This window comes from Ascidiella aspersa, chromosome 1, assembly GCF_963924565.1.
Source record: "Ascidiella aspersa chromosome 1, kaAscAspe10.2, whole genome shotgun sequence".
In the NCBI taxonomy this organism is placed as follows: domain Eukaryota; kingdom Metazoa; phylum Chordata; class Ascidiacea; order Phlebobranchia; family Ascidiidae; genus Ascidiella; species Ascidiella aspersa.
Window position 1 is genome coordinate 18,050,435 of NC_139447.1, and position 27,833 is coordinate 18,078,267.

Here is a 27,833-nt window from a genome sequence, read left to right on the forward strand (position 1 = left end):
CCTTTATTTAAACTAATTTAAAGACAACTACTATTTTGCATTTATATTGTCCATCGTTAAAATAACTTATAAAATATCATATAGGCCTACCTAGTTTTTGTGGTCAGCGTATAGGTTTGGATGATGTCAGGGTTTGTGTTATTACATTAAATTACGCTTTTAAGTGAGCGACAACATATAAAACAGATGTAGGCTTGTGTTGTTGTTCTTGGATGCTGAAGCTCAAAGGCCGGACTAATTTACTGTTCGATTCAAAAAAAAGTCTCCTCGTAGTTACCATTTCTGTTACGAACAAATATCAGGACGGGACATTTTTGTGGCACAGAGCTTTATATAATGAAATTTGATTGGCAATCACCAAATCAGGTAAATAAAAATTAAGTCTATACGCAACTGGCAAACGTAGATAAAATCAACCAACGGTGAATATAAATACACATAACAATCATAATATGGGGTGACTTAAAACAAAGAAAATGATTGAAAAATTATTGACAATAAAAGTATTAAAATACCTTTTAACAAACAACCTCGGTATAATATACCTGTATAGCGTATCTCCAACCACATAAAAACAAATATTAATTTATAAAAGTAGTTTTTTTATGTCTGTAGTTTTAGCATTTTATCTTAGTTGACAAGAATTGAAATACCGCAGTGATATACCATTGAAACATGCCTGTTGCTACGCTTAGAGTCAAAAACAAAAGATCATCAAAAAACAACAACAAAAAGAATTTGATATTAAAACAGAATTTATACTGCCAATTGGATACTGAAGTAAGACGCAAAATTTAACTAAATTGATTAGCTGTTAAACTTCAACGTATTTATTTCATCTTTCTGTAAAGCCAGTTTGTCGTTCATCATCGCAAGGTGTTCACTCATCAAGCTTAATTGTTCTTCATAATTTCTCTGAATGACTGCAAGTTCATCCTACATAATAAACAAATTTGCTGATTCGAAGTTTGGTAAAGCTGGATAAAATTAATTCCTAATGTTGATAACAAAACAAATCAGTCGCCAAGTTTAATCTAATTCATCCAGTGTTTTGATTATTTCATCACAAAGCATGTTTTGGACATTTCTGTTGAAACCACACATTTCACTATATAGCAATTTATTTTGTAATCTGGTTTGTACAGTCTCTGTAAACTTTGGTTTGAATATCGCAGGGTTTCTCAACGTGGGCGCTCCGTGTCCGTGTACATTAGGGAGCGTTCACAATATTTTTGACATCTGAAAGATTATTATTCTTGTAAAACACGATATAAGCTACAGCTTTGATTTTACACCACATTCCAAATAAACATTTTTACCTGCATCAAATCTTAATATAAAATGTAGTGTTGAGGCATGTATTTAGGATCCAGGCTTGCAATTAAATAATAAAAAATGAGCAACTGTGAACATTAAGATACTGAATTCTTGATTTCTGGGCAATAATAAATAATTTTAGCGAAAGGTTGCGTAATCTCACTGGTTTGTGACTACAGAGTAGGTGCCAAAACGCTGTTACAGCTGTTTTTGTGTTGAATTGCATTAAATGGGGGTATAGTAATTACAATTCTTAGATAATTGAGTGTATTTAACCAATTGGTTGCAAATAATGGTAAACTATATAACTGTTTTAAAACCAATAATTACAAAGGTAGCTTACAATATTTTAATTAAGCTGAGTTTGTTATAATTTGTAATTTGAAATTACAGAAAAACACAAAAAGGTTTAGTTTAAATTATACAACTTAGGTCAAGGGCCTTAAACTCAAAGCCATGCGAATTAACCCGCAATACACCAGTATAGGGTGTTTCAAAATTTTCATCCCTTAGGCTTAGGGCTACGATATTAATGCTAGTTAGTGTTTGTTTAATTTGTTACGTCACAAATCAACTAGTGCTAGAAAACAAACAACTATAGTCGAGTTTAAAATTGCCTTCATTTGATTAAAATTGGAAAAGTGGGTTAACTTTCATAGTTTATTCAGTTTATCTTAGCAAAATAAAACATGACATGTTGTGCACCACGCCTTTTGAATGAAAAGATTTACACAATGTGCAGTCACAAATGTGTTGTGTCCCTGACAGAGGAGGTGTTGTGTCTCTGACGATAAGAATCAAAATAGTATTATACTACCTGTTAATAGATGATTCCTATGTAGATATTGTTGCTTTACACGTCTTATTGTGTATTTCCATAGTAATCCAATAGGAGGAGTAGTTTTTTTTTTCAGTGTAAATATAATCACGATAACCGAGATATAAGCGGTCTGTACGAACAATGTGTAGAAACTTTTCATAAGATGACGTCACAAAGTTACGTAACTAAATATAAACTTGGCATAATAAGGAAGACTCTTAATTTGTAAACGCAAGGGAGAGTAAAAAGTATTATTCAGTTTGTAGACAAAATCAATGCGTTTTTTGAGAAGTACAAATGCAGATTTTAAGGAGAAAAACTGACTTATATTTCAAATCATATTTTACGCAACTTGATTAAAATAATCTATGACTTGCAAGATTTTTTTCGGTTTTCAAGTGAGGGAACAATGCGTTGACCTGAAAATCGACTCCAGCAAGCCAGTGTGAATGTACCTTTGAAACAGTTTTAAATGTGAAATCTAAGAAACGCAACATTCTTGAAGTTGACCACAATATTCCGCGTGCACGTTCATCAATACCAAATAATTATATCAAAGTGCCAACCCATCTGTCGTAAATGCCCATCCCTCTTTTCATCGTTACACTTCATAGATAAAAAAATGCTCATGCAACCTATATTGCTGTAGGTTCTGTACGTATCAAGGGTTGCCATTTCATCTGCTGTGGTGTTCGTAATATAATGAAAGTAGCTCAGAGACATAAAGCCATAACAAGGTTTCGGTAAACATTTTGAGAATAATAATTAAAAATAATGTATTTAAACGTGTAAAAGTTTAAACCTGTGAAAAGTTAAGAATTAAACAAATGAACGTTTACGCGAACTGGTTAGTGATTTAGTGATGTGAGATTACATTAAGTGAATAAACCTGTCATTTAAAACGAAAACGATGGTGTTATTACAAACTCCACTGGTCTGTCCAGTATTTTTTCATAATGCCCTCTTAACTTTTTCAAGTAGTCTGTATAGGTATAATGGATTTCAAGATGTTTTACAAAACCAACGATTTCACCTTTATTTAGTAAATTGGTAACATGTGCCAGATCTGTAGGTTTACAGTAAATCATTTCAAATACTCGCATGGCTATTGCGTATTGACAATTTTTCACAAATAAGGTTCTCAATAAAATCTGTCAACAACTATGAGTGTCGCAAGGCCCAAGCATTAAGGTTTGATCCTTGTATTATCTACTTGCAATTACAAATATTGTCATATATAGCAATTCAACAGCTAAAACAGTATAATTTAGGATGCGCGGTTTACCAAAGCTCTCTGTCTACAGCAGCGCTTCTCAACCGGTGCACCGCGGCGCACTGGTGGGCCATGGAAGGCTGCCAGGTGCGCAGCGAGCAAATGAATAACTAATTTAATATATAAAACATGTATTTTTACTTTTCTTTCAAGCTTAGCTCATTGATTCCGCAGTACTTTCAAGTCGAAAACACAATAAGACCTACAAAGCAACAACATCTAAATAAGATAATCTATATCCTAATACCATAGTACTAAGACCACCGACATAATAACGCCACCACGACAGAATAAGATCTAAAATAGTCTAGATAAGACCTAAACAATAAACATGTCAAATTAAGCCCAAAATTAATTCGGAGTAAGACTTAATTAGACAAAACTACGCCCAAGACTGTAGGGAAAGGGTATGGAATGATTGGGGGACACCTGTTTGGCATTTGGGCGCCGCTGTTTTGGCCCCGGATTTGTTGCCCCCGTTTGGGGTTATGGGCGGGTAGTTGGTGGTGCTAGGAATTGGGTTAGGGTTGAAAATATTCGGGGAGTTAGTGATAGTTATGGATGGTGTTTGGGGTTAGATAAAAGGTTATATAGGCCTTATTTTGGCCATTCAGGTCTGATTTCGATTTCGTCATTATTACGACTATTAAGTTTTAGTCTTGTGTACGCCCTATTCCTAACTGTCTTTTATTCCGAAGTTGAAGTTGTTCTTATTTTGATCTCAAGGCTAGAGTCTCTTTTAAGATATGCAACTAAAGCCTATATAATAAAAAATTGCAAGCAATTTAGAAATAGAAGTACACCTCAAAAATTTCGCGCTCGCTTCGCTCGCAAAGTGCGCCGCCTCGTTTTCAAATGTCTCTAGGTGCGCCCCCAAGTAAAAAAGGTTAGAAACACTGGCCTACAGTGACGGCTGTTATATGCAAACTTAAAGACTTCTTCATAAAAAAAACTTAGCAAAATCCTAAACAAATAAATGAACTATTTTAAAATTGCACTCACGACTATACACCAGCGGAAAGGGTGCAGTATTTTATTTTTTTTTGCATACACCCGTGTGGCCGTGTTTTAAGCTTTCAAAGAATTTAAGATATTTAATAAATATGTTTCAACATATATTCCTATTAGAGTTTTGTATTGGTTAATTAACTGGAAGGTGTCCACAAAGGGGTTTTACCTGATTGCGGTGGCATAAACACTATTTTACTCTTAGGGACAAAATGGTTTTGCACCGGGGTCTTTTCGGTCAAATGTTAATGACGTCAGAGTTTGACGTGATTGTTGCCAGTAGTTTTTTTTACCTAAACCATGTAATCTTTAGAAATAATGACATTGGTACATTAAATCAGGCTTAAAAGGATATTTTGTAAAATAATAGATTTGGCAAAATAGTTACACGTAAAGGCTGATTCTACGTGGCATGTCATTTTTCTATAAAACTAGTCGTATTTATAAAATAATATTCTGGTTATACTTACATTTAACTGAGAAACAGTCTGAACAGATTTATCTAACTCGTGTTGTAGTGAAGAGTTCTTCAATTGTAAAATAGCCCGATGCTTATGAAGAGAACGACACTTAAACAAATACAAATTAGTGTTAGAATGTGTATACAAACGATTTGCGAAGCCTACTTCTATTCTATAAGAAAAAATATTCACTTTAACTTGTTTCTGTTTCTTAATCCCTGGATAGTTAGGTTAAATGACTAAACATAAGTTTTTCGGTTAACGTGTTTGGGACAAACACAATTTTTGTTATTACTTTTATTGGGCGTATTTAAACATTCAGAGATTGGTCACAATAATGTGACTTTGATATTTTTTAAATGTGTTATTTAGGTATTTCTAAAGAAAAATTTTGGGTCCTTATTCGAATCCAATTTTGCCGCTCATATCAGTTAATTGGAAACGCTATCATTTTTTTGTTTTACCGTACGTAAGTGGCAAGTTTGGATAAAGGCCTGTAGCACTGGCAACACATCTATAGACATAGTGCTTGCGTTAAATGTAGCCAGGCAGTGCGACGTAGGCGATTTTCGGGCGACCAATCACTTTGCGATAACCTTCGCTGTATCATTAAGGGTCAATCAAGTGTTACTGGGCGAGCGACCAACTAACATGTAATGCCTGGTGTCGAAATTTCGTCTAATGTGTTAGGTTACAAAAAGTGTCATTTCATCGTATAACGTGCTGGGCTGCTGGTCTTAGACAAAAATTCCCTACGGGGTTACTCAAGGTCAACTTTAGGTCAATATTCAGCGAGTTGACGTACTGAAGATGTCATTGTGTTCTATTCCCCTTATTTTATGTAGTTACTAGATTAAATACCCATCGTTTTCCAGGTTAAATAGATTTTCTAACCGATAAAGGACTAATCTATAGTAGTATCTGCTATGTAAATGAATTACATCCATGTAATACGCGCCATAATTTGCGAAACCAACCTGAGATTTGCGTAGTTAAAGAAAATGAAACAATCCAATATGCTGTGAGGTCTTCGTCACTATTGCTTATTACGTTATTCTCGAGTATTTTTAATAAAAAGGTGGTAACGCAAACAGCCTTCAACATATACTGCCCTTAAAATTATCTACATAGCGATCACAGTCTAACATAATTTCAGAGTAAATTTTAAGCCACATTATAGGCTATACTAGACGAAATACCCGGCGTTGCCCAGGATAAATAGGCGTTGCCCGGTTAAATAGGATATTTAATAATAATATGTAGCCTTTTGCAATAAGCGCGACTCTTATATGTGCATGCGGGCAATGCCCCGATTTTGCGTGGTTAAAAATGTATAAAGCCATCAAGCTGTTAATAGTTGATCACCATCGCATATTATGGTGTACCATTTCCGTGTAAGTGAATGTGTAGTTTAACATGTAACCGAAAGTAATGTTCCGTATTGTGTATAAATTGGGTCGAGTAAATACTTTTCTCATTAAAGTAGGATTCGGCCTTTGTAAAAGCAGCATCAATATTAGGCCACAAATATTGGCATAACAAATGCGTATTCCCCGGGTCAAATCATTCTCGAATATAGGTTAAACAAAATGCAAGATTCCATCAAGCTGTGCCTCTTAATACCTATATTACATATTATGTCGTATACCCTGCGTCAATTATCCCTTTACTGTTGACCGCCTATTGTGCCTGAAAGGGTTTAATTTAATGCTTTTCCACAATAAGATTATCTTCTTACAAGGATGCGGCCTGTGTGGAAGCGGCATGTAATCGACTGGCGTGCTATAAAAAATTGATGAAGCCGCATGTTACAGCCGATGGTTTAAGAAATATTGCGACAATTTAATATGCAATCAAAGTGCAATGTTGTGTGTTGTTTCTGTAATAGTGAAAACCAGTGACATGTATCGATCCAGAATTACTAACAAACATACAACTTTGAAGTTGTAACAGCAATTTGTTCAGATTTGCGCGATATTCAAGGAAATACTTAAACCCGGCACAAAACTGCGTAATACGTACGTAAAAAACAATGAAAATAAAAATTGTTTAGCCGTGACCGGTTTGCGACGACGCTCGCTTAAGATGCACGACTTTATCTCATAAAAAGAGAGAAATTGTTTTCTGTGTGGAAGCACATGGCTTTCTTTCTATTTTATCCTATCGCCTCGCAGTACAAGCGTCGTTGCACTCTCCAAAGCAAATTTACAACGTTTAGGCCAAACATATGCATTATTTTGTCCCTCGATTCATTTTTAAGTACCTACGTTTAATTTATCTGGTAGCTACGTTGAATCTATCTCACAGTTGTTCCTAACAGTGGTTGCCTAACCATATGGTGAACGAACATACGTGAGGTTATACGCCAAGTGGCCTGGCGTGAACTTTTCATTGAGCTAGTGCTCCCACGCTCCCAGCGTATATAAGCACAGTGACATAACAGTAGCGGGCGAGCCTTCAAACTATTTAACAAAAATAGGATAAACATAACCATTTTAAAGGTAAAGCCAGAAAAAATAGCAATATTGATTTACAGAATCCCAACATAAATATAACGAATTTGACAACTCATCTATATATGTGGCTGTCACTATTTAAGATACAATACATGACTAACCTCACTTTCGTAATGTATAGACTTAGCTTCAGCAGCTTGAATTTTCTTTCCACCTTCTGAAATACGTGTTGCCATATGTTGTTTGATAAGCTCTTCAGTTGATTGAAAATTCTAAAAAATAAACTGGGAATACTGAAATAGGTATACTCCTTATCTGAAACTTGCAAAGTCACTAGAGTGAGCATACAGTTATAAAATATATATATATTCTTAATTTTTATATTGGGATTAAGGCTGAAATGATAATAATAAGATAGAATAAGATGTTGCACGAAGGCTCTTGAGGTTATGTGATCAAAATGATTTTGTAAGAGCCCCTCAATAAATAGTGAAATTATGCGACGCTACAGTTTCGGCAAAGAAAAAAATAGATCTAAACATTCAGAAAGCTATTTATTTCCGCAAATTCCGTCAAGCAGAAAAAGCTTTTCATCAAACATAGACAACTCAGTTGATTATATGCCAATAGTTATTTCAATTTATTAAGTGATAACAATTAAGGTCAAGAAGTGAAAGAAACAACAAGTAAAGAACACGTTTGTAGTTTAAATCTTAGTTTAAACATTACCAGGTTTGTAAAAATCTCTTTTCAAAACATTTTACGTACCAGTTGATTTTCCTGGGAAATGCTGTGTTTGGACTCTCCCAACTAAAACAAAAACTACATTTTAGATCAAACTGGAACTGCCAGTAATGCTGAAGTATATCAATACTTTTTCGTATATTGGTAAACTTTAAATAAAAAACACAAAAAAGCAGTTTAATTGCCTTTGGGATGTAATACAGTTGGATCTAATCTCTTTTCTTGATTCGCCTGTTTTAAACACAAATTAACCATATACATTTGAAACCCAAAATAAATCTTGTATTTTCTACTTGTATTCAAGTGAGCAACAAGTCTAACCAACCTTCTCAGCATTCATGTAACCCCCTTTTAATTACTACTTATTAGCAATAAGAAAGGTTTAAATTTGTGGCCAATTTTAAGGAATTGCCCAAAGATTCAAAAAGATGACAGAGCATATCTCTTTTAATAAATGGCAAAGTTTGACCGCCGGACTATTGTCGCGATATGTTTGTCCCGTCGGTCGCGGGTATGCCATCTAACAAAAGGAGCATGTAGGACACAGTGCGCTCGCTTCTCCACAGGCGCGCACGCGACATATCGTAAAACTCTTAACGTATTCGCGCAAAAATTATATTTAAGAACTTCTTGATGTCTGTTACCGCGTAAAATTTAGGTAAACTTCGCAAAATTTAGCATTTAATGCGGCGGTTTTAATACCAAACAATTTTCAGCTTCAAACGAGATTTTTGGACGCCACATGGTACCAGTAATATTTGAATGTCACGCAATGCGAACAATGGCTGCTGCAATTTAAGGTTATACGTTTGTGAGTGGTTCCCTATCGATATATGTGACGGGTTTTCGTAACGTGAAAGATGTAAAGCGATTTCAGGCACAATCAGTGAGAAATAGTCACAAATTCTGCATAAGAATTTAGGCTGCATGTTTCCACGACCGACGAAAAGCAAACAAATTCCACCTATTTTTATCGTCCACCTATTTTATACACTATACGGAACATTACCTTTCGGTTACATACAAAATTGCAACAAGTAATAAATCGTCGGACATATTGTGGGTCCAAATAAGCGGTAAAAAGCATAGGGACGACCAGCCGCCAGTGTGATTGCTGTTTTACTATTATCATCTATCCGATCATTGCGATATACCAAAAATACACCTAATATGAAATTTGTTTTATCGAAGGTGTAACCTCTACTCTACGTAGTGCAACGATTGGAGAAGTAATATGTTTTACCACTTAACACCCTATTTTTGCACTCTAGTCAGGATATTACGCTATTTGTAACATGATTTTTACACCCGATCCGTCAGAAATTAGTGCAGTTCTCAGCAAAAAAGGTCTACTACAATTAGTGCATCCAAATGATCAAAGAGTCTGACTTTTTTAGACTTTGAGGTGTTGGATAATGCACTAATTTAACTTAACAAATCTGCATAAGAAGATTAAGTTTAATAATACTTGACCCACCCTAACCCAAACGCTAACCAGCACCCTAACCCAAATAATGTGCGTTGATTTAATAATTACATAAACGCTTTAGGTCCCAATAGAGCAATTGGTGACGTAACAATCCTATATATCCTGGACGAGAAATTACATTACGCCAACCCGAGTTTGGGCTTTTTCCCCAGTGTTCAAATAATTACTACATTAACGCACATTTATTGGGTTTAGGGTTCGGGTTAGCGTTTGGGTTAGGGTGAGTCAAGTGGTATTAATTCTATCTCACACTTTTTGCTATCTTTTGTGAATTTTCAGCGATTATTTTCAATTTATCTACGCCGGGAGCTTACCTAAAGGTCCAATTGGAGCATTGTCCAAGACCTAGGGTCTAAAAGTCTGACATTATAAAAACCGCGGCTTGAATCACCGCTATTCGTAAGCGGCTTGAATCACCGCTATTCGTAAGACGAGTATAGTAGAATGAATGCGAAACGATCAAAGCGCACTATTCGGCGTTAGGTCACGCTTCAGTGGACAACGGTCACGTGTATAGTGACGTCAAAGTAGGCTAAATGCTACACTATTCATTCATATTTACCATAGTGAATAGCATAGCCTGAAATAAAAGGCAATGAACTAAAATTGAAAAAACACTAATGGTCAAAACAGTATTATGAATAAACAAGCTAACATTAGCATGGAAATAATTAAACAGACCCAAGCCACAAGGGCAGTATAATGGCATCACCCTTAACCAAATTCTCACCAATGAACTGTCCATGGGTAGAAGAGATGCTGAAATAGAACGCTGTCGGGAATCATTGGAAAAATCTTCTGAAACCTTAAAAATATATATATTTCCATTTGATGAATTCATGTTCAAATTTCAAGAGATCTTTAAAGAGCAAGAATCGTTATTTATGCGCTTAAATTTAGGATGGGTTATGTAATTCACAAACCCTCTTTGCAAAACGTTTCTTAGCAACGTCCTTAAAGATATAAATCAACATTTCATTCCTATTTCAACTAGATTTTCACAGACTAAGGCGACAATACGAAAAAAACACATTCCACAAAAGTGGTTTATTAACTTGGCTATAGGTATGCAAATAACATTTTTTTAAGTGAGTAAACAATTTGCGGGACAGGGTTTCATAATTTGAAGTTACTAGTATATTAAAGGCTTTTCTTTGGCCCCAGCTTATTGAGCATACAGTCCAACTATGAAGCCAACATAAAAATAGCACTTCAAGAGAATGCCGGATAAATTTTCCATATTTTCAAATTAGAAAAAATAATCACAGAAAACTTCATCATTATGCTAAAAAGGAACCAAATTAAATCAAACATTAACTAGACATGTATTTTAGATTAGGTTTAGATTTATGTTGATAAAACAATACTTAACAGTTTTATCAAACTTCATTTGAAGCAATTGTGTTTCCAGTTGCCAATATTCTTTTTCTTGTTCCAAATTATTCATCTTTTTTGCAGTGACTTCAAGCTATAATATATCCAGTTTTTATTTACACTTCATTCCATATCAAATGAACAGAAACAATGAGAAATGTAACCACCCATTTTAATTTAAAAACAACAAAAACAACATAGATTTGTACAACCAACCAAATCATAATAACTAGTATGATGCAAATCATGACAACTAGAATATTGTTCATATTCTGGAAATGTTTGAGATAGCGAATGTCTTTATTAAAATATCCCTACACATATATCATTGGCAAAACCTGGATTCAAATTAGAAAACAAAAACTAACACAAGGAGATATACAGTCCATAGACACATAGAGAATAATAAACAATTCCACATTATAAAGGATCTTTAAGTTTTGAACTTTTGGTGGTTAAAAACTATGCACCAGCACATACAAGAGTTAACATTTATCATTTCAAAAAGTTTGATAGTAATAATGCAAAATCTTGATTTGTGATCCATAGCACGGCACCTTTGCAAATTTTCTCAAAACGCAAACATTATGACAGTATATATAAATGACACAATTGTTTTTGATGTAGGTAATAAAACTAGTGAAAAAACATTGGAATAGCCTTGTGCATAGCTTGTAAAAGCTGTGGCGGGTTGGATAAATTACATTTGCTGCTGGATCTGGCCAGTGGCCCATAGGAGGCCCATGTCTAAACCGACCAGCCCTGCACAAGTAACCTTACAAAAAGGCTGTATCAAAATATTTGAATTAAATTAACACATAATTTTTTTCCTGAAATAGGTTTTGTACAATTTAACACGTTCACGGCGATGCAACCCATCAGTGGGTCATGCATAAAATTTATCTAACTGCGTTGTGACCCACCGGTGGGTCGTACAAAAAAATTACTGTTTTTTCACGTTCACGGCAATGCAATGTTAATTGCGCCTCAAATAGTTTTGAGGGTTTATAATCTGGTACTCATAAAGTTAAACTTTAAAACTTAACATATTCTGCTTTCTTCTTTAAAATTTATGTTTATTATGTTAATTGAGTTTATTGGTTCAAAACTGAAAGCGGGTCCTATTTTTTCGCTATAAAATAGTGTGACATTAATTTTATTGAAGTTCTCTACGCCTACCTAGCGACAGTAATATCTAGCAATATATCTCCCTTGTGTAATGTTCATCAATATGCTTTTGATGTACACCAAATCGCTAGTAAACCATAGAAATAATACCACGAATCCCTTGTTTGTTTACAGGAGTGAACAACCCAACAATCGGGTGGTTTTATGGCATATTAATACAAAAAGTTGATTTATAAGAAAACTGTTGGTTGAACTGAATTAAAATTTAAATAAAAAAAAATAAATTTTAAAAATATTGAAAACCGTAAAACAAATAAACCAAAGTGTAATATATAATATTACAAAAATTAACCTAGTAAATAACCCTATTTATAATGACCCAATTATTTAACCACCCATGAAAATAAGGCCCTGAAAAATACCCCTTGACAAAATATACGACAACCGCAACCCCACAAAACGATGCAGGATTCATTTTGCCACGAAACAGAAATTACTCACAAAATATTACTTCTGATCTATCACACAAGCAAATAGTTAAGCTTTACTCTATAAGTTGCTTAAAATTAAGCGAGCCACCCCACCGGCGTACAAACGATTAAACTGTCTGAAAGAACTCCTTAAAGTGAAGAAAACATGTCAACGAAATATGGCGAGAAAGCTCTGGCGGCAGCTAGCGGTATAGAAAGGTAAAGGTGATCTCACCACAAGAATGCAACGAAAATTTGGGATCGCAGCGAACATGTTAATACTAATTTCTTAGATTTAAAACCATGGGTTACATGGCCTTGCAAATTGACATGGATTGATCCTCTTATAATTTTACCATGACCTTATTATGGTGAAACATAATCTATATAGCAAAGAGTATATATATAAATAACTAGGTTACACCAGGAGTTAATTTTGACAATGGTAGTTTATATCAATTTATATTGATGTTTTTCACCTGGTTAAACAAATCATCTTTGCTTTTACTTGAAAAGGAATATTCATTTTGAAGAGCATCTTTATAAGGAATGTACGGAGGGGAAGTAGGAAGGATTACAGATGTCAAATATTCTGACGATTGTATTGTTGCGTTGGCAGAGCTTACACCAGATGTTGCATTGCCAGGCAACACTAATCAATAAGAAAAAATTAAATAACAGATAAGGAGATAAAAGACACAATAAATATATTAAAAATATAAATTTGAATCTTGGCATACCAAAACAGAAGTGTTTACAAAAAATCCTGCAAGGAAAAAAGTGGTTGGGATAAAAGCACATCCTTAGAACTGATTATCATTTAAGTAAGCTGAACCAGGTGGCATAGCTCAATCAGTTGTAGAATGATGAATGTAGCTTTTGGTTCAAGAAAGACAATAATTTTTTATCACAACCATAATAAATTAGCAAAACATGAAAGAACTAGACAGGGTGTGCGGTTTTTGTATATTTTGCTAGGGGGTTATAGCGCGGTTCTACTATATTATACCAGGGGGGGTATAGCGCAGTTCCACTATACTTTACCAGGGTGTTATTCCTTGGTTATTCTATATTCTTTCAACGGGTCTTATTTGTCAGTGTCCATATACTCCCAATGTTGTGCTTCCGGTTTCGGTGCTTCAGCAGGCAAAAGCGGATGTGGCCCGAAGTTGCGTGTTATAGGTTGGACATGGTGCACTTTTACAAGATTGATTGCCAGTGGTCTTAATATAAATTTGGCTACGAAGCAAACCTATAACTTGTCTTTATAATTGAAAAATATTTGACAATTTTTTCTTGCACCCCTATACGCCTCTAATTGGGGACAAAAATCAATAGTGTGATGTGTTCGATTTAGTTCTTTACAGCTATTTACTCTAATCTAGCGGCAGAAAACCTTCAATACAGAATTTGTTCATATCGCTTGCCTTATTCTGGCCGCGAAGCGGCTGGCTCCCTGCTGTGCTTTTTTTGTCCAGCGCGTGCAACATCCATTGTGCAAAGTGTCTCGTTTTAGTGAATTAACTTATTGCTCTTACAAAACAACATATTTTACCGCCGCAAGTCTAAATAAAAAATCTGCCAGGCAGTGTACACCACTTTGTTTGCAATTTTTTTTCCATCAAAAAATCACTTTAATTTCTATATTTTTGGTTAATTATTTTCCCCCATGGGTTAATTATTTTGAGTTGAAGGTCAAAATTTTGCTGTGAGGCAACCTATAATTTGTCTTTATAATTGAAAACTATTTAACAATGTTTTCTTTAGTTTTTTAGACACCTCTAAACACAAAAATGGCCGAATTTTAATTTTGCCACCCTAAAATACTCCCCTATTTTCAAGAGGTAAAATGTTTATTTTAACATCAGCTTTAAATGGTTCTCTAACATTTGTGAAATTTTCAGATTTTTATGTCATTTCCTTCTAGTGTAAATATATCATTAAAATTTCCTAAAGTGTTGTGCATTTTGACCCCCCGGATAAACAGTTCAGGGCTAATGTTGAAAATTTTGTTACTTAGCATTGTATATGTCATGTATCCATCATCCATAAATATATCAGATTTTTTTTACTTTTTTTCATCTCTGAAAAGTGCCGAAAACCAAAATTAACAAAAAATGACAGTTTTACCCCCCTAAAAACCACCCCTTAGAACCTAGGCAATTTTTTTTTATATTAGAAACAACTTTGGGAGGGTATTTAACAGTTGTGAAAATTTCATGTTCCAACTATGTTTTTTTCCTTGTCAAAAGTGAGCCATAAAAAATTGACTGAAAAATAAAAAATAATAATAACTAGACAGGGTGTGCGGTTTTTGTATATTTTGCTAGGGGGTGTATAGCGCGGTTCTACTATATTATACCAGGGGGGGTATAGCGCAGTTCCACTATACTTTACCAGGGTGTTATTCCTTGGTTATTCTATATTCTTTCAACGGGTCTTATTTGTCAGTGTCCATATACTCCCAATGTTGTGCTTCCAGTTTCGGTGCTTTAGCAGGCAAAAGCGGATGTGGCCCGAAGTTGCGTGTTATAGGTTGGACATGGTGCACTTTTACAAGATTGATTGCCAGTGGTCTTAATATAAATTTGGCTGCGAAGCAAACCTATAACTTGTCTTTATAATTGAAAGATATTTGACAATTTTTTCTTGCACCCCTATACGCCTCTAATTGGGGACAAAAATCAATAGTGTGATGTGTTCGATTTAGTTCTTTACAGCTATCTACTCTAATCTAGCGGCAGAAAACCTGCAATACAGAATTTGTTCATATCGCTTGCCTTATTCTGGCCGCGAAGCGGCTGGCTCCCTGCTGTGCTTTTTTTGTCCAGCGCGTGCAACATCCATTGTGCAAAGTGTCTCGTCTTAGTGAATTAACTTATTGCTCTTACAAAACAACATATTTTACCGCCGCAAGTCTAAATAAAAAATCTGCCAGGCAGTGTACACCACTTTGTTTGCAATTTTTTTTCCTTAAAAAAATCACTTTAATTTCTATATTTTTGGTTAATTATTTTCCCCCATGGTTTAATTATTTTGAGTTGAAGGTTAAAATTTTGCTGTGAAGCAACCTATAATTTGTCTTTATAATTGAAAACTATTTAACAATGTTTTCTTTAGTTTTTTAGACACCTCTAAACACAAAAACGGCCGAATTTTAATTTTGCTCCCCTAAAATACTCCCCTATTTTCAAGAGGTAAAATGTTTATTTTAACTTCAGCTTTAAATGGGTCTCTAACATTTGTGAAATTTTCAGATTTTTATGTCATTTCCTTCTAGTGTAAATATATCCTTGAAATTTCCTAAAGTGTTGTGCATTTTGACCCCCCGGATAAACAGTTCAGGTCTAATGTCCAAAATTTTGTTACTTAGCATTGTATATGTAATGTATCCATCATCCATAAATATATCAGATTTTTTTTACATTTTTTCATCTCTGAAAAGTGCCGAAAACCAAAATTAACAAAAAATGACAGTTTTACACCCCTAAAAACCACCCCTTACAACCTAGGCAATTTTTTTTTATATTAGAAACAACTTTGGGAGGGTATTTAACAGTTGTGAAAATTTCATGTTCCAACTATGTTTTTTTCCTTGTCAAAAGTGAGCCATAAAAAATTGACTGAAAAAAAAAAATAATAATTCGGACAAAAACAACATGTGTCCAAAAAAAAATTTTTTTTTTCGGGCCACATAACTAGACAGGGTGTGCGGTTTTTGTATATTTTGCTAGGGGGTTATAGCGCGGTTCTACTATATTATACCAGGGGGGGTATAGCACAGTTCCACTATACTTTACCAGGGTGTTATTCCTTGGTTATTCTATATTCTTTCAACGGGTCTTATTTGTCAGTGTCCATATACTCCCAATGTTGTGCTTCCAGTTTCGGTGCTTTAGCAGGCAAAAGCGGATGTGGCCCGAAGTTGCGTGTTATAGGTTGGACATGGTGCACTTTTACAAGATTGATTGCCAGTGGTCTTAATATAAATTTGGCTGCGAAGCAAACCTATAACTTGTCTTTATAATTGAAAAATATTTGACAATTTTTTCTTGCACCCCTATACGCCTCTAATTGGGGACAAAAATCAATAGTGTGATGTGTTTGATTTAGTTCTTTACAGCTATCTACTCTAATCTGGCGGCAGAAACCTTTAATACAGAATTTGTTCATATCGCTTGCCTTATTCTGGCCGCGAAGCGGCTGGCTCCCTGCTGTGCTTTTTTTGTCCAGCGCGTGCAACATCCATTGTGCAAAGTGTCTCGTCTTAGTGAATTAACTTATTGCTCTTACAAAACAACATATTTTACCGCCGCAAGTCTAAATAAAAAATCTGCCAGGCAGTGTACACCACTTTGTTTGCAATTTTTTTTCCATCCAAAAATCACTTTAATTTCTATATTTTTGGTTAATTATTTTCCCCCATGGGTTAATTATTTTGAGTTGAAGGTCAAAATTTTGCTGTGAAGCAACCTATAATTTGTCTTTATAATTGAAAACTATTTAACAATGTTTTCTTTAGTTTTTTAGACACCTCTAAACACAAAAATGGCCGAATTTTAATTTTGCCCCCCTAAAATACTCCCCTATTTTCAAGAGGTAAAATGTTTATTTTAACATCAGCTTTAAATGGTTCTCTAACATTTGTGAAATTTTCAGATTTTTATGTCATTTCCTTTTAGTGTAAATATATCATTGAAATTTCCTAAAGTGTTGTGTATTTTGACCCCCCGGATAAAAAGTTCAGGGGTAAGGTTTAAAATTTTGTTACTAAGCATTGTATATGTCATGTATCCATCATCCATAAATATATCAGATTATTTTTACATTTTTTCATCTCTGAAAAGTGCCGAAAACCAAAATTAACAAAAAATGACAGTTTTACCCCCCTAAAAACCACCCCTTAGAACCTAGGCAATTTTTTTTTATATTAGAAACAACTTTGGGAGGGTATTTAACAGTTGTGAAAATTTCATGTTCCAACTATGTTTTTTTCCTTGTCAAAAGTGAGCCATAAAAAATTGACTGAAAAATAAAAAATAAACTAGACAGGGTGTGCGGTTTTTGTATATTTTGCTAGGGGGTTATAGCGCGGTTCTACTATATTATACCAGGGGGGGTATAGCGCAGTTTCACTATACTTTACCAGGGTGTTATTCCTTGGTTATTCTATATTCTTTCAACGGGTCTTATTTGTCAGTGTCCATATACTCCCAATGTTGTGCTTCCAGTTTCGGTGCTTTAGCAGGCAAAAGCGGATGTGGCCCGAAGTTGCGTGTTATTGGTTGGACATGGTGCACTTTTACAAGATTGATTGCCAGTGGTCTTAATATAAATTTGGCTGCGAAGCAAACCTATAACTTGTCTTTATAATTGAAAAATATTTGACAATTTTTTCTTGCATCCCTATACGCCTCTAATTGGGGACAAAAATCAATAGTGTGATGTGTTCGATTTAGTTCTTTACAGCTATCTACTCTAATCTAGCGGCAGAAAACCTTCAATACAGAATTTCTTCATATCGCTTGCCTTATTCTGGCCGCGAAGCGGCTGGCTCCCTGCTGTGCTTTTTTTGTCCAGCGCGTGCAACATCCATTGTGCAAAGTGTCTCGTCTTAGTGAATTAACTTATTGCTCTTACAAAACAACATATTTTACCGCCGCAAGTTTAAATAAAAAATCTGCCAGGCAGTGTACACCACTTTGTTTGCAATTTTTTTTTCAACAAAAAATCACTTTAATTTCTATATTTTTGGTTAATTATTTTCCCCCATGGGTTAATTATTTTGAGTTGAAGGTCAAAATTTTGCTGTGAAGCAACCTATAATTTGTCTTTATAATTGAAAACTATTTAACAATGTTTTCTTTAGTTTTTCAGACACCTCTAAACACAAAAATGGCCGAATTTTAATTTTGCCACCCTAAAATAATCCCTTATTTTCAAAAGGTAAAATGTTTATTTTAACATCAGCTTTAAATGGTTCTCTAACATTTGTGAAATTTTCAGATTTTTATGTCATTTCCTTCTAGTGTAAATATATCATTGAAATTTCCTAAAGTGTTGTGCATTTTGACCCCCCGGATAAACAGTTCAGGGCTAATGTTTAAAATTTTGTTACTTAGCATTGTATATGTCATGTATCCATCATCCATAAATATATCAGATTTTTTTTACATTTTTTCATCTCTGAAAAGTGCCGAAAACCAAAATTAACAAAAAATGACAGTTTTACCCCCCTAAAAACCACCCCTTAGAACCTAGGCAATTTTTTTTATATTAGAAACAACTTTGGGAGGGTATTTAACAGTTGTGAAAATTTCATGTTCCAACTATGTTTTTTTCCTTGTCAAAAGTGAGCCATAAAAAATTGACAAAAAAAAAAATAATTCGGATAAAAACAACATGTGTCCAAAAAAAATTTTTTTTTTCGGGCCACATAATTCGGACAAAAACAACATGTGTCCAAAAAAAAATTTTTTAAATTTTTTTTTTCGGGCCACATAATAATTACAAAATATACTTTTAAAGCTTGTATATCAGGTAAGCCAACAAGTCAGAGAGCTTCATATCCAACTTAAACATATTGTGGTAACCACCACGATTCACACCATACAAAAGCAAATTAAAGTTGATTTAGATTAGTTATACTGTACACTACAAACTGTAGAATGTATTAAATCTACATGTGGCTAGCGAGCTGCAGTTTGATCCAATTCGCTCACGTATTGTGTTGCTTGAACAAAATGATTCTAAATTATATATGTAGCTTTGTTCACTGTAGCTTATTCAACTCCAAAAGAGTCTGTTTTACCCAGTGGTAAGTGAGATTTGTGTTTATACATAAAATTAGATATAGGGTGACAATAAATGGAAGATCCTACTGTAAAGTTTATAAAACTAAGAACTGTGAATATTAAGGTGATATTTATGGGGGTTATTGTAATAATCATGATTGTACAATAGAGATAGACCAATATATATTGGTTTATTGATAATGTTAGCCAATATTTTGCTTCTCCTCTGTGCAATATTACAATGTATCCGTAAATTTTGGCCAATATTCTAGTTGATTCTTATGAAAATATGATAGTTTAGGTACATGAACTAAAATCTTATTTCAATTTCCTTTTAATTACTTTAAATTTTAAATATATTACTGTATATAAAAAATCGGGAATCGATCCTAAAAAATAATAGCGTTATAGTCTCTATTATAGAGTGGGTGCCAATGGTGGATAGCTGTTATACATTAATATTGCATAGAGGCAAATTAAACATTAAAATCAATAATTGGCATGTTTTAAGAATAAACTTCAGGTGATAAACGTTTGACTGCATTTGGGCAACTAATTTTGATTTCCTGTAATCATAACTGATCATTAACACAGGCCTTGTATCGGAAAGAAAATATATTTTAGCCAATTTAAACAACACAAATTTAAATTAAATTTTGTCCTTCATGGAAATCTTGGCTTTTTGTATGTATTGTTGATGTTTGCTTCAATCTAACAAATGTATTTCTTAGTGTGTTTTCATGTATGGTATGCCATTTATTTAATGCCTGTCTGAATATTTTATTGGCAACGGCATCATTCATCTTCTGTAATTTAACTTGTTTTTTTTTCTGTTGTGAAAAAGGTTGAACACCTGCTTCATTATATTATAACATTTTAGGTATGGTTGGCTTAATGCTACAGTCTGCTATGCAGTTCAGTTTTGTTCATAGACAATGATTTCATTTTGAATCTCACTAAATATTTACCATGTATGGCAGAGCTACTCAACTATTTTTTAGCAAATCCAGTTACAAAAGTTAGAAATTTGCTTAAGTCTGTTATAACTCTCATGAAATAATTTACAGTCATACAAATGTAATACAGTATCACTATATACAAACTCCAGTAAAGCAGTATTAGCAAAATCAATAAGCGAATTGAGAAACTCTGGCCTAATATATGTACGTAGTGTATGTTAGTACGTAAAGTTTCACAGAGATTGTATTTTAAACACAAATCATCTTTTTACACATATTACCTGTGTTTTCTGAGAAAAATCCAGAAAGTATTGCAGTTGAGTTTGATAATGTTAAAAGAGCTGATAGTAAGAGCTCGTTTGATGAATGAAGAATATTTAGGCCTGAAGTTAATGGAAGTTGACACTCCAAGGATATCTTAGTATTAAAAATGATTGCTAATTCTGAAAAACAAAAAAATATGAATCACATTATTTTATAAAGAAAAACTATAAAAACTTAAGTTCAATATAAACATAATTTAAATATTTTCTACTTTTTTGAAAAATTCTTTGAAAATTACATAAATTATGAGTTAAACTTAGCACTTAAGTAGAAGATTCTAAACATTAATAATGCTAAAAGTAGTTTTATTTGTAGACTTTTGTGGGTATTTACTAAGTAACATGAGTGAAAGTTGTTTACTAAAAAAATTACTCTTTAACTGATGTTTTTCATCCACTGGATTAAACAACCATGTCTTAAAAGATAAGTTTTATTTCAAATGTTATATGCCAGCAAGTTGTAAAGGAGAACAAGGAGTGTTTGGATGTTGGAAAGAGACTTCGTTGTGTGTTATTCATTAGGAACAAACATACAATTAATAATTTTAATGAAATATGTTCAAATATTTGAGGAAAATATTGTTAAGCATGTCTGAAATGTTACGATTGTTAGCCTGATTTTAATAATCTAGTAAAAGCATTGTGGGATTACATGAATCAATGTAAGAAAAGAAGTTTAGTAAGTCCATAATTAATATAACACAACAATTTATTTTTCATACTAGTCATAACAAGTTCCCACATGATTCCTGAATGAAATGAATTCTAACTTAAATGTGATGACGTTTTTATTGTTAAATAAATCTACAGATTGTGCAATATCAGAAAGCTAAACAGAAAAGTCATATTTTAACTGAGGTGGAAGTTTAACGAATAGTGCAACATTTTGAAGAGAAATACCATTTTCCACATGTATATACATACTAATTGTATATATATATATACATACAAGTGTATTTTGTCACTTTGAGTTTTATTTACACCTAGTCAATTTGTTTGTTTTCAAAACCAAATGCTTTACTTTATATATAAAGGTGATAGGCTTCATTGATGTTTCACACACTGCAGTTAGTGCGCCTTTTGAATAAAAAAGATTATACCAATTGCAAGAGTTTAGACTTCTTTGTATTACAAGCATTTGTTGATCACAAATACTGGTATGTAAATTTGCAAGCAACAGTTTTTTATATTGTAAACAGAGTTTAATTCAATTATTAAGTTTACAAACGTAAGCATTGCATTGCCAGGAAGCAAACATAATGTATGACTTTTCAGGAACTCTTACATTGTTAAAGCAGTTGTACAATTTACCAGTAGAAAGGAATTTAACATTTTTTGCAAAATTTATAAATTGTTAAACTGTCAACATACTTTTTATGCTTTAAGTACCTGTAAATATTGATTGTGTGACGGTGATATTATCCATCTGAATCATGGCATAATCATCCATTCCACACAGCTCTACAAACTTTTTTCATCTTGTAAATTTTATTTTTTATTTTAATTATGCTATGATTCAGATGGATGGTATCACTGAAAAAGATATATTGCGTTAAATTGATGGCCGAACACAACAAAATAAAATAATCTGCATGAAGAGTTGAAAAATCAGGATGGTTCAAATTTGCTGAGAAAATGTTAATACTGTAGCGACACTACACCGACCCGGATTTATCGAAGCATTATGTTTGCCTTTTTCTTATTTTTCTTGTGCCTTTTTATCACTGGTTCTAGTGTGTTCTTTTTGATTCGGCGCACCTGGAATAAAGACTTGCTATAGCCTTATTGGTGACCCCCAAACTCTTACAAACGATATAACGGAGTGTTGCTCTTCCAGCAGAATATATAATAGATTGACGTTTCGACGTTCTATACATAGCATAGCACGTCAAAACGTCAATCTTTTATATATTCTGCTGGAAGAGCAACACTCCTTTATATATTATGCCTGGCAACAATAGCTTATCTTACAAACGATATTCGTAAGAAGCAAAATGGAGCACGCAAATGATGAAGTGTTACAACAAAACACTGTTTCGCTTAAGCTACCAATATTATGTCCAGTTACAAAAGAGCAGCAAAACGGATCAACATGCCAGAACTCGGCGACCACAAGCCATCCACATTAATGGATGATAAGTTTGCTTGGAAGTCACACAAAATATTTTCTTTTTGATTACACGTTTTAGCAAATGCCTTTCGCCTGCTCTTAGGCGCTGATTCCCTCAGAGTGCACTCGGTGTCGCAGAAATTGACTTGCTTGGGCATCACATTAGCAAGAATGGAACAGCACCACTTCATCAAAAGGTAGAAATCATCAAGCAATTTCCTGTACCATCTACCATCAAAGGACTGCAAGAATTTGCGGGAATGATCCAGTTTTATCATCGCTTTATACCGTCTGCGGCCAGCGTTATGAAACCAATTCATGAAGCTCTGGCTGGAAAACCCAAAACACTCGTTTGGACAGCTGCAGTTCAATCGGCATTTTCCGCAGCCAAACACGCTCTCGCCAATGCTTGTTTGTTAACCCATCCTCAGTAAAATGCGCGCACAGCACTAACAGTGGATGCTTCGGATAAAGCTATTGGTGGAAACCGTTAGCATTTTTCAGTCGTTATTACGGCCACCAGAAACAAGGTACAGCACGTTCGACAGGGAGCTACTTGCCCTTCACCTGCCTGTCCGACATTTTCGGTACTTTTTAGAAGGGCGTAGGTTTACAGCATTTACCAACCACAAATCTTTAACCTTTGCATTTGCAAAAGCATCGGATCCGCGGACATCTTTCTGTAATTGCTGAGTTTATGTGGCTGATGCAATTTTCCGCTTGTTGTCCATAAATCTTCGTCAAGATTATTTACTTGACATCGATTATGCATCTTTAGCAGCGGCACAACAATGTCCGGAAGTCGCTTCGGTGTTCCTGCGGACATTTCTTTAGATCGTGGCACCCAGTTCACTTCACAACTATGGTCAAGTATGATTAACACACTTGGTGTGAAAATTCATCGCACCACTTCTTATCATCCTCAGGCAAATGGACTGGTCAAGAGATTCCATCGTCATCTCAAGTCTGCGTTAATGGCTCGCCTAAACGGACTCAACTGGGTTGATCAACTTCCATGGGTGCTACTGGGCATACGGACCGCTCCAAAGGAGGACCTTCACACGTCGCTGGCACAACTGGTATATGGCACCCCACTCACTGTTCCGGGAGATTTACTAGGTGTACTATCTGCACCAAACTCAGCGCCTTGCAGCTATTCAGAGGCAGTACGTCACTTGAAGCCAACACCCATGTCACGATATACGGTTCCACAGACATCCGTGCCTGCAACATTACTAAATACCGATTATGATTTATTCGCAAGGACACACATCGCCCTACCCTTACACCGCCATACACAGGCCCGTACGGAGTGTTGGAACGAGGTGACAAAACATACACCGTACAGATTGGGCAAAGAGAGGAATGCATCTCCGTAGATCGACAGCCAGCTCAAGTGGGCGATTCCCAGCCGTAGCAACCCCACCGCGACGTAGAAGGCTGTCAGCGCGTAAAGCACGAGTTACGCAGATGCACACACACCCTTGTCGCATCACACGTCCACCTGAGCGATATGTACCTTAACTCGCTTCTGGGGGGAGCTGTGTAGCGACACTACACTGACCAGAATTTATCTTATTTTTCTTGTGCCTTTTTTTCGCCGGTTCTAGTGTGTTCTTTTTGATTCGGCACACCTGGAATAAAGACTTGCCATTGCCTTAATACCATACTATATCCTAGAACAGACATAACCAAACTACAGCCCATGGAAGAGATTGGGCATGCCAGTCTAATTCATTTGGCCCCCTGCAGGGGCTGCATATGTCCCTAATAACCTCCAAATACTGTTATAGTTGATTTATCAAGCGAAATGGTGAACTAAATGACAAAATCATAAAGCTGACTATACAAATTTACATAAATTACTGACGATTCCAAATTTGCATAATTAAGATACACTTTTAGCAGTAAAAGCAATAAAGAAAAGAAAGCAGTAAAGAAAGCAATTATGCAATGTTTCTGTTGCAAATAAAATGCTATTATTTTCTACACTAAAAAAAAACAAAATAACAAACAAAAGAAACAAATATCATTAGGGTTCTGTTCATAAATGTTTTTTTCTTCAGTAAATGCTGCACTTAACTGTATTATTGTTTAGAGGTTTACATTTAGATAACAAATGCAAAAGAATATAATAAGATAACTCTAGACAAATTTTAGGATTTCTAGTAACTACTAAGGTTAATCAGTCAGAAAAACATTATTTTATTTTACCTTTGAAGATTAAGTGAAGTTCAGTGCATGTGGCTGACAACTTGGAAATAGCAAAACCAATTACTGCTTTATTTTTTGCACCTAAAAAAATGAATTTTTCTTGTCATGTTAACGTTAACCTTCACAAACCCCAGAAAACCATTATCTTTGTTCACTTTAATTGTGTCAAATTAGTGCAAGTTTTTAATTTCATGAAGCCAAGTTTGGCTTATTTTCTTGTTGTTGAACCTTAGTTTTATCAATGCAACAAGTCAATTTTAGAATACCAGTTAGATAAAAAAACATATTCATCACACAAAAAACTTTTTCTCGTTATAATATTTAAAAAAATAATGGTTATCTTTAGTAATATTTAAAGAAAATACCAAGGTACGAATAGTAGGTTAAATCCGGAATTTTGAAACCTACACTATTTTTATTGATTTTAGAGGGTTTAATTATAACACACTCCTTGGTGTCAAAACAATGTATTTTTTAATAAAAATATTATTTTAAATGATCAAAATTCTGAACAATGGCGATTTGCAGCCATGAATAAAGATTTGCAAGAAGAAAATATATAAAAACAATAACAGGTATTTGACACAAGTTAGTTTTTTGCTTTTTTGGTCCAAATAGTGAATGCCATTCTCTTTAAAAATTGTGTCCATAATAATGTTTTTCAAAACACCATTGTGTTTTAGTTGTTGTTTACAAACTTGATTTATAAAGCAGTCTACCACTACGCTGCAAAGAATATGCCGTTACTATACCCAGTAATGGGTTAGTGATATTGCACAATTAGCTGTTTATACTGGAAATTGACCTTAAACTTATCTCATAGCAAACTTCGTTAAAAGCCACTCTTCTGCATAGCTATTTCTTATTTTGTTTATACAACGCTTTATTATTACCAGTATGAACTGGTATTTAAATATAATTCAGCAAAATGAATATTAACTTTAGGTGATAACAGGAATTCCCTATGGAGCCTTTAATAAAAAAATATACAATAAAGGAAAAGACAAATAATATTTTTTTATCAATCTGGAAATGGTTGCAATTATCATTAGTTAATAATTATGTAAAAATTAAAATTATGTGCTGTGTCAGATAATATCAGTTTACTCCTCAATGTTACCAATTACAAAAATACATTTAGCAAAAAATTTGATGTTTCTTGTTGTAATATAATAATATCTCATTATGAAAACAAATGCTGATAAGTTTTAGTCAAAATCAACAATTTTAACAACTTTTATCTTTCAACCAAAAATCTAAAATTTAATTGCCTTGTATGACAAAACTTATACTTAACAAATAAAATAAATCATTTTTGTAATATTTTAGCCAAATGAGAACTTTATATTACCGGAAATCAACTTGATGTAGGATTCAAATTTCTTTATAGCAGGTAATAAGTGTAAGGATTGTTGAAAGTAATTAAAGTTTTTTTCTTGTAGACTTGGAGCACAAACACATAAAGCACATTCTTCTGATAAACTATAACAACACATTTATGCAAATAATGATTTGTTTCAACACATAACTTACAAACAAAACCCACAATACTAATGTATGATAAATAATATATAATAAATAAGATATGTATAAAAAAACTTGTGAAATTGTGAATAAAAACTTGTGAATTGTTCTCCTGGCTGACAATAACATTATAGCAAAAACAAAGAGTACAAATTTTTCATTTTTTTGAGAATGTATTTAAATACCATTATATACTGGTTAACTCAGTGATCGGCAAACTGTGGGCCGCGGCCCAAATGTGGGCCGCAGAGCCATTTTTAGTGGGCCGCGAGTTACTTTTGAATAGCTTAGTGTTATCATGTAGTTGTGGGCCGGCTGAGAGCCGTATGTTCATTTCTGTATTTTAAGAGTTCATGTGGCTAAGAATTATATTTCCTAGCGTTGTTCAGCCCCGCTTGCCAAATCGGGCCGGAGAGTGCCTGTTTAACTGTATTTTTTGCCACAGTTAACTATATGTATGAGCAAAATTTTTCACGCTTCGCAGGGATATTCTTGGTTTTGAACTACCGCTATGTTTTACATTATCGTATGGCAGTGATTTCGGCATCAAAGCGTCGTGTAATATTTCACCTTTACTTGGTGTCAACAGTCTAACGCTGTGTAAACTTTTAGACTCTCTGCAAATTGTAATTTCTACCAAAATATATGTAGTTAAATATAATTTTCTATTCAACTTTGCAATATGGCTATTGTATCATGAGTGGCATTTATCCAAATTTTAAAACAAGATTAACGTAATGGATGTATTTTGTGTGTTTCGTGCGAACGTTTTACGTAATTGCGGGTGACGCCATTCAGCTGTGGAGATGATATAGTGGTAAACTTTTTCGCGCGATAAACTTGCTTGAGTTGCACAATACCACACCGGTTGGTTGGAGAACAAGTTTCCCAAATTACTTGAACTACGATGTTACTTTTGAAGTCAAATGCAAGGATTTTTATGTACGTTTATGTTAAGTTTTATACTTAAAGCGACATTCTACAATTTCTTGCATCGTGTGTCTCATAACTGTACAGTTCAATTTCTGTTAAATTATACTATAAATGCCGTTATTTCAAGCAATATTAGAATTTTTTAAGTGCCATACGCCTCATGTATCCTTTTAATTGAAGTTTTGCCAATGTAAATCTAATGAACCCACTTCTTTTTGCTAAATTAAACTGGATTTTAGCCTCATATTTGCCAACGAGTTCGTTCGAGAAAAACAAGTGTTTCTAACTTTGTGACGCCATTCTAATGCCTTAAACTTCTGACACCGTTTCCGTAGAGGTTTTACGTAGTGGGCCTTCAATAGCTCCGAAAAGAGTATTTTGGGCCGCGACGAAAAAAGTTTGCCGACCACTGGGTTAACTGGTAAAAATTAATCAA

General features: G+C 34.1%; 1 protein-coding gene across 2 annotated transcripts in view; it reads right to left on the reverse strand.

The window, feature by feature from the left end:
* Nucleotides 1-209: 209 nt before the first annotated feature.
* The window catches only part of LOC146168139 (protein phosphatase 1 regulatory subunit 21-like), a 49,555-nt gene continuing 21,931 nt past the window's right edge, over nucleotides 210-27,833 (reverse strand). The window contains exons 10-19 of one of the 2 annotated variants that reach the window (XM_083389294.1): nucleotides 26,292-26,422; nucleotides 24,941-25,021; nucleotides 20,575-20,736; nucleotides 13,020-13,192; nucleotides 10,941-11,036; nucleotides 10,299-10,373; nucleotides 8,104-8,145; nucleotides 7,497-7,607; nucleotides 4,889-4,987; nucleotides 210-936 (exon numbers count right to left, since the gene is read on the reverse strand). In XM_083389294.1, the coding sequence (XP_083245420.1) occupies nucleotides 808-936; nucleotides 4,889-4,987; nucleotides 7,497-7,607; nucleotides 8,104-8,145; nucleotides 10,299-10,373; nucleotides 10,941-11,036; nucleotides 13,020-13,192; nucleotides 20,575-20,736; nucleotides 24,941-25,021; nucleotides 26,292-26,422 (1,099 nt within the window). In that variant the 3' untranslated portion in view covers nucleotides 210-807. The remainder of the gene's footprint in view (nucleotides 937-4,888; nucleotides 4,988-7,496; nucleotides 7,608-8,103; nucleotides 8,146-10,298; nucleotides 10,374-10,940; nucleotides 11,037-13,019; nucleotides 13,193-20,574; nucleotides 20,737-24,940; nucleotides 25,022-26,291; nucleotides 26,423-27,833) is intronic. The other variant, XR_014498637.1, reaches the window with a different exon arrangement.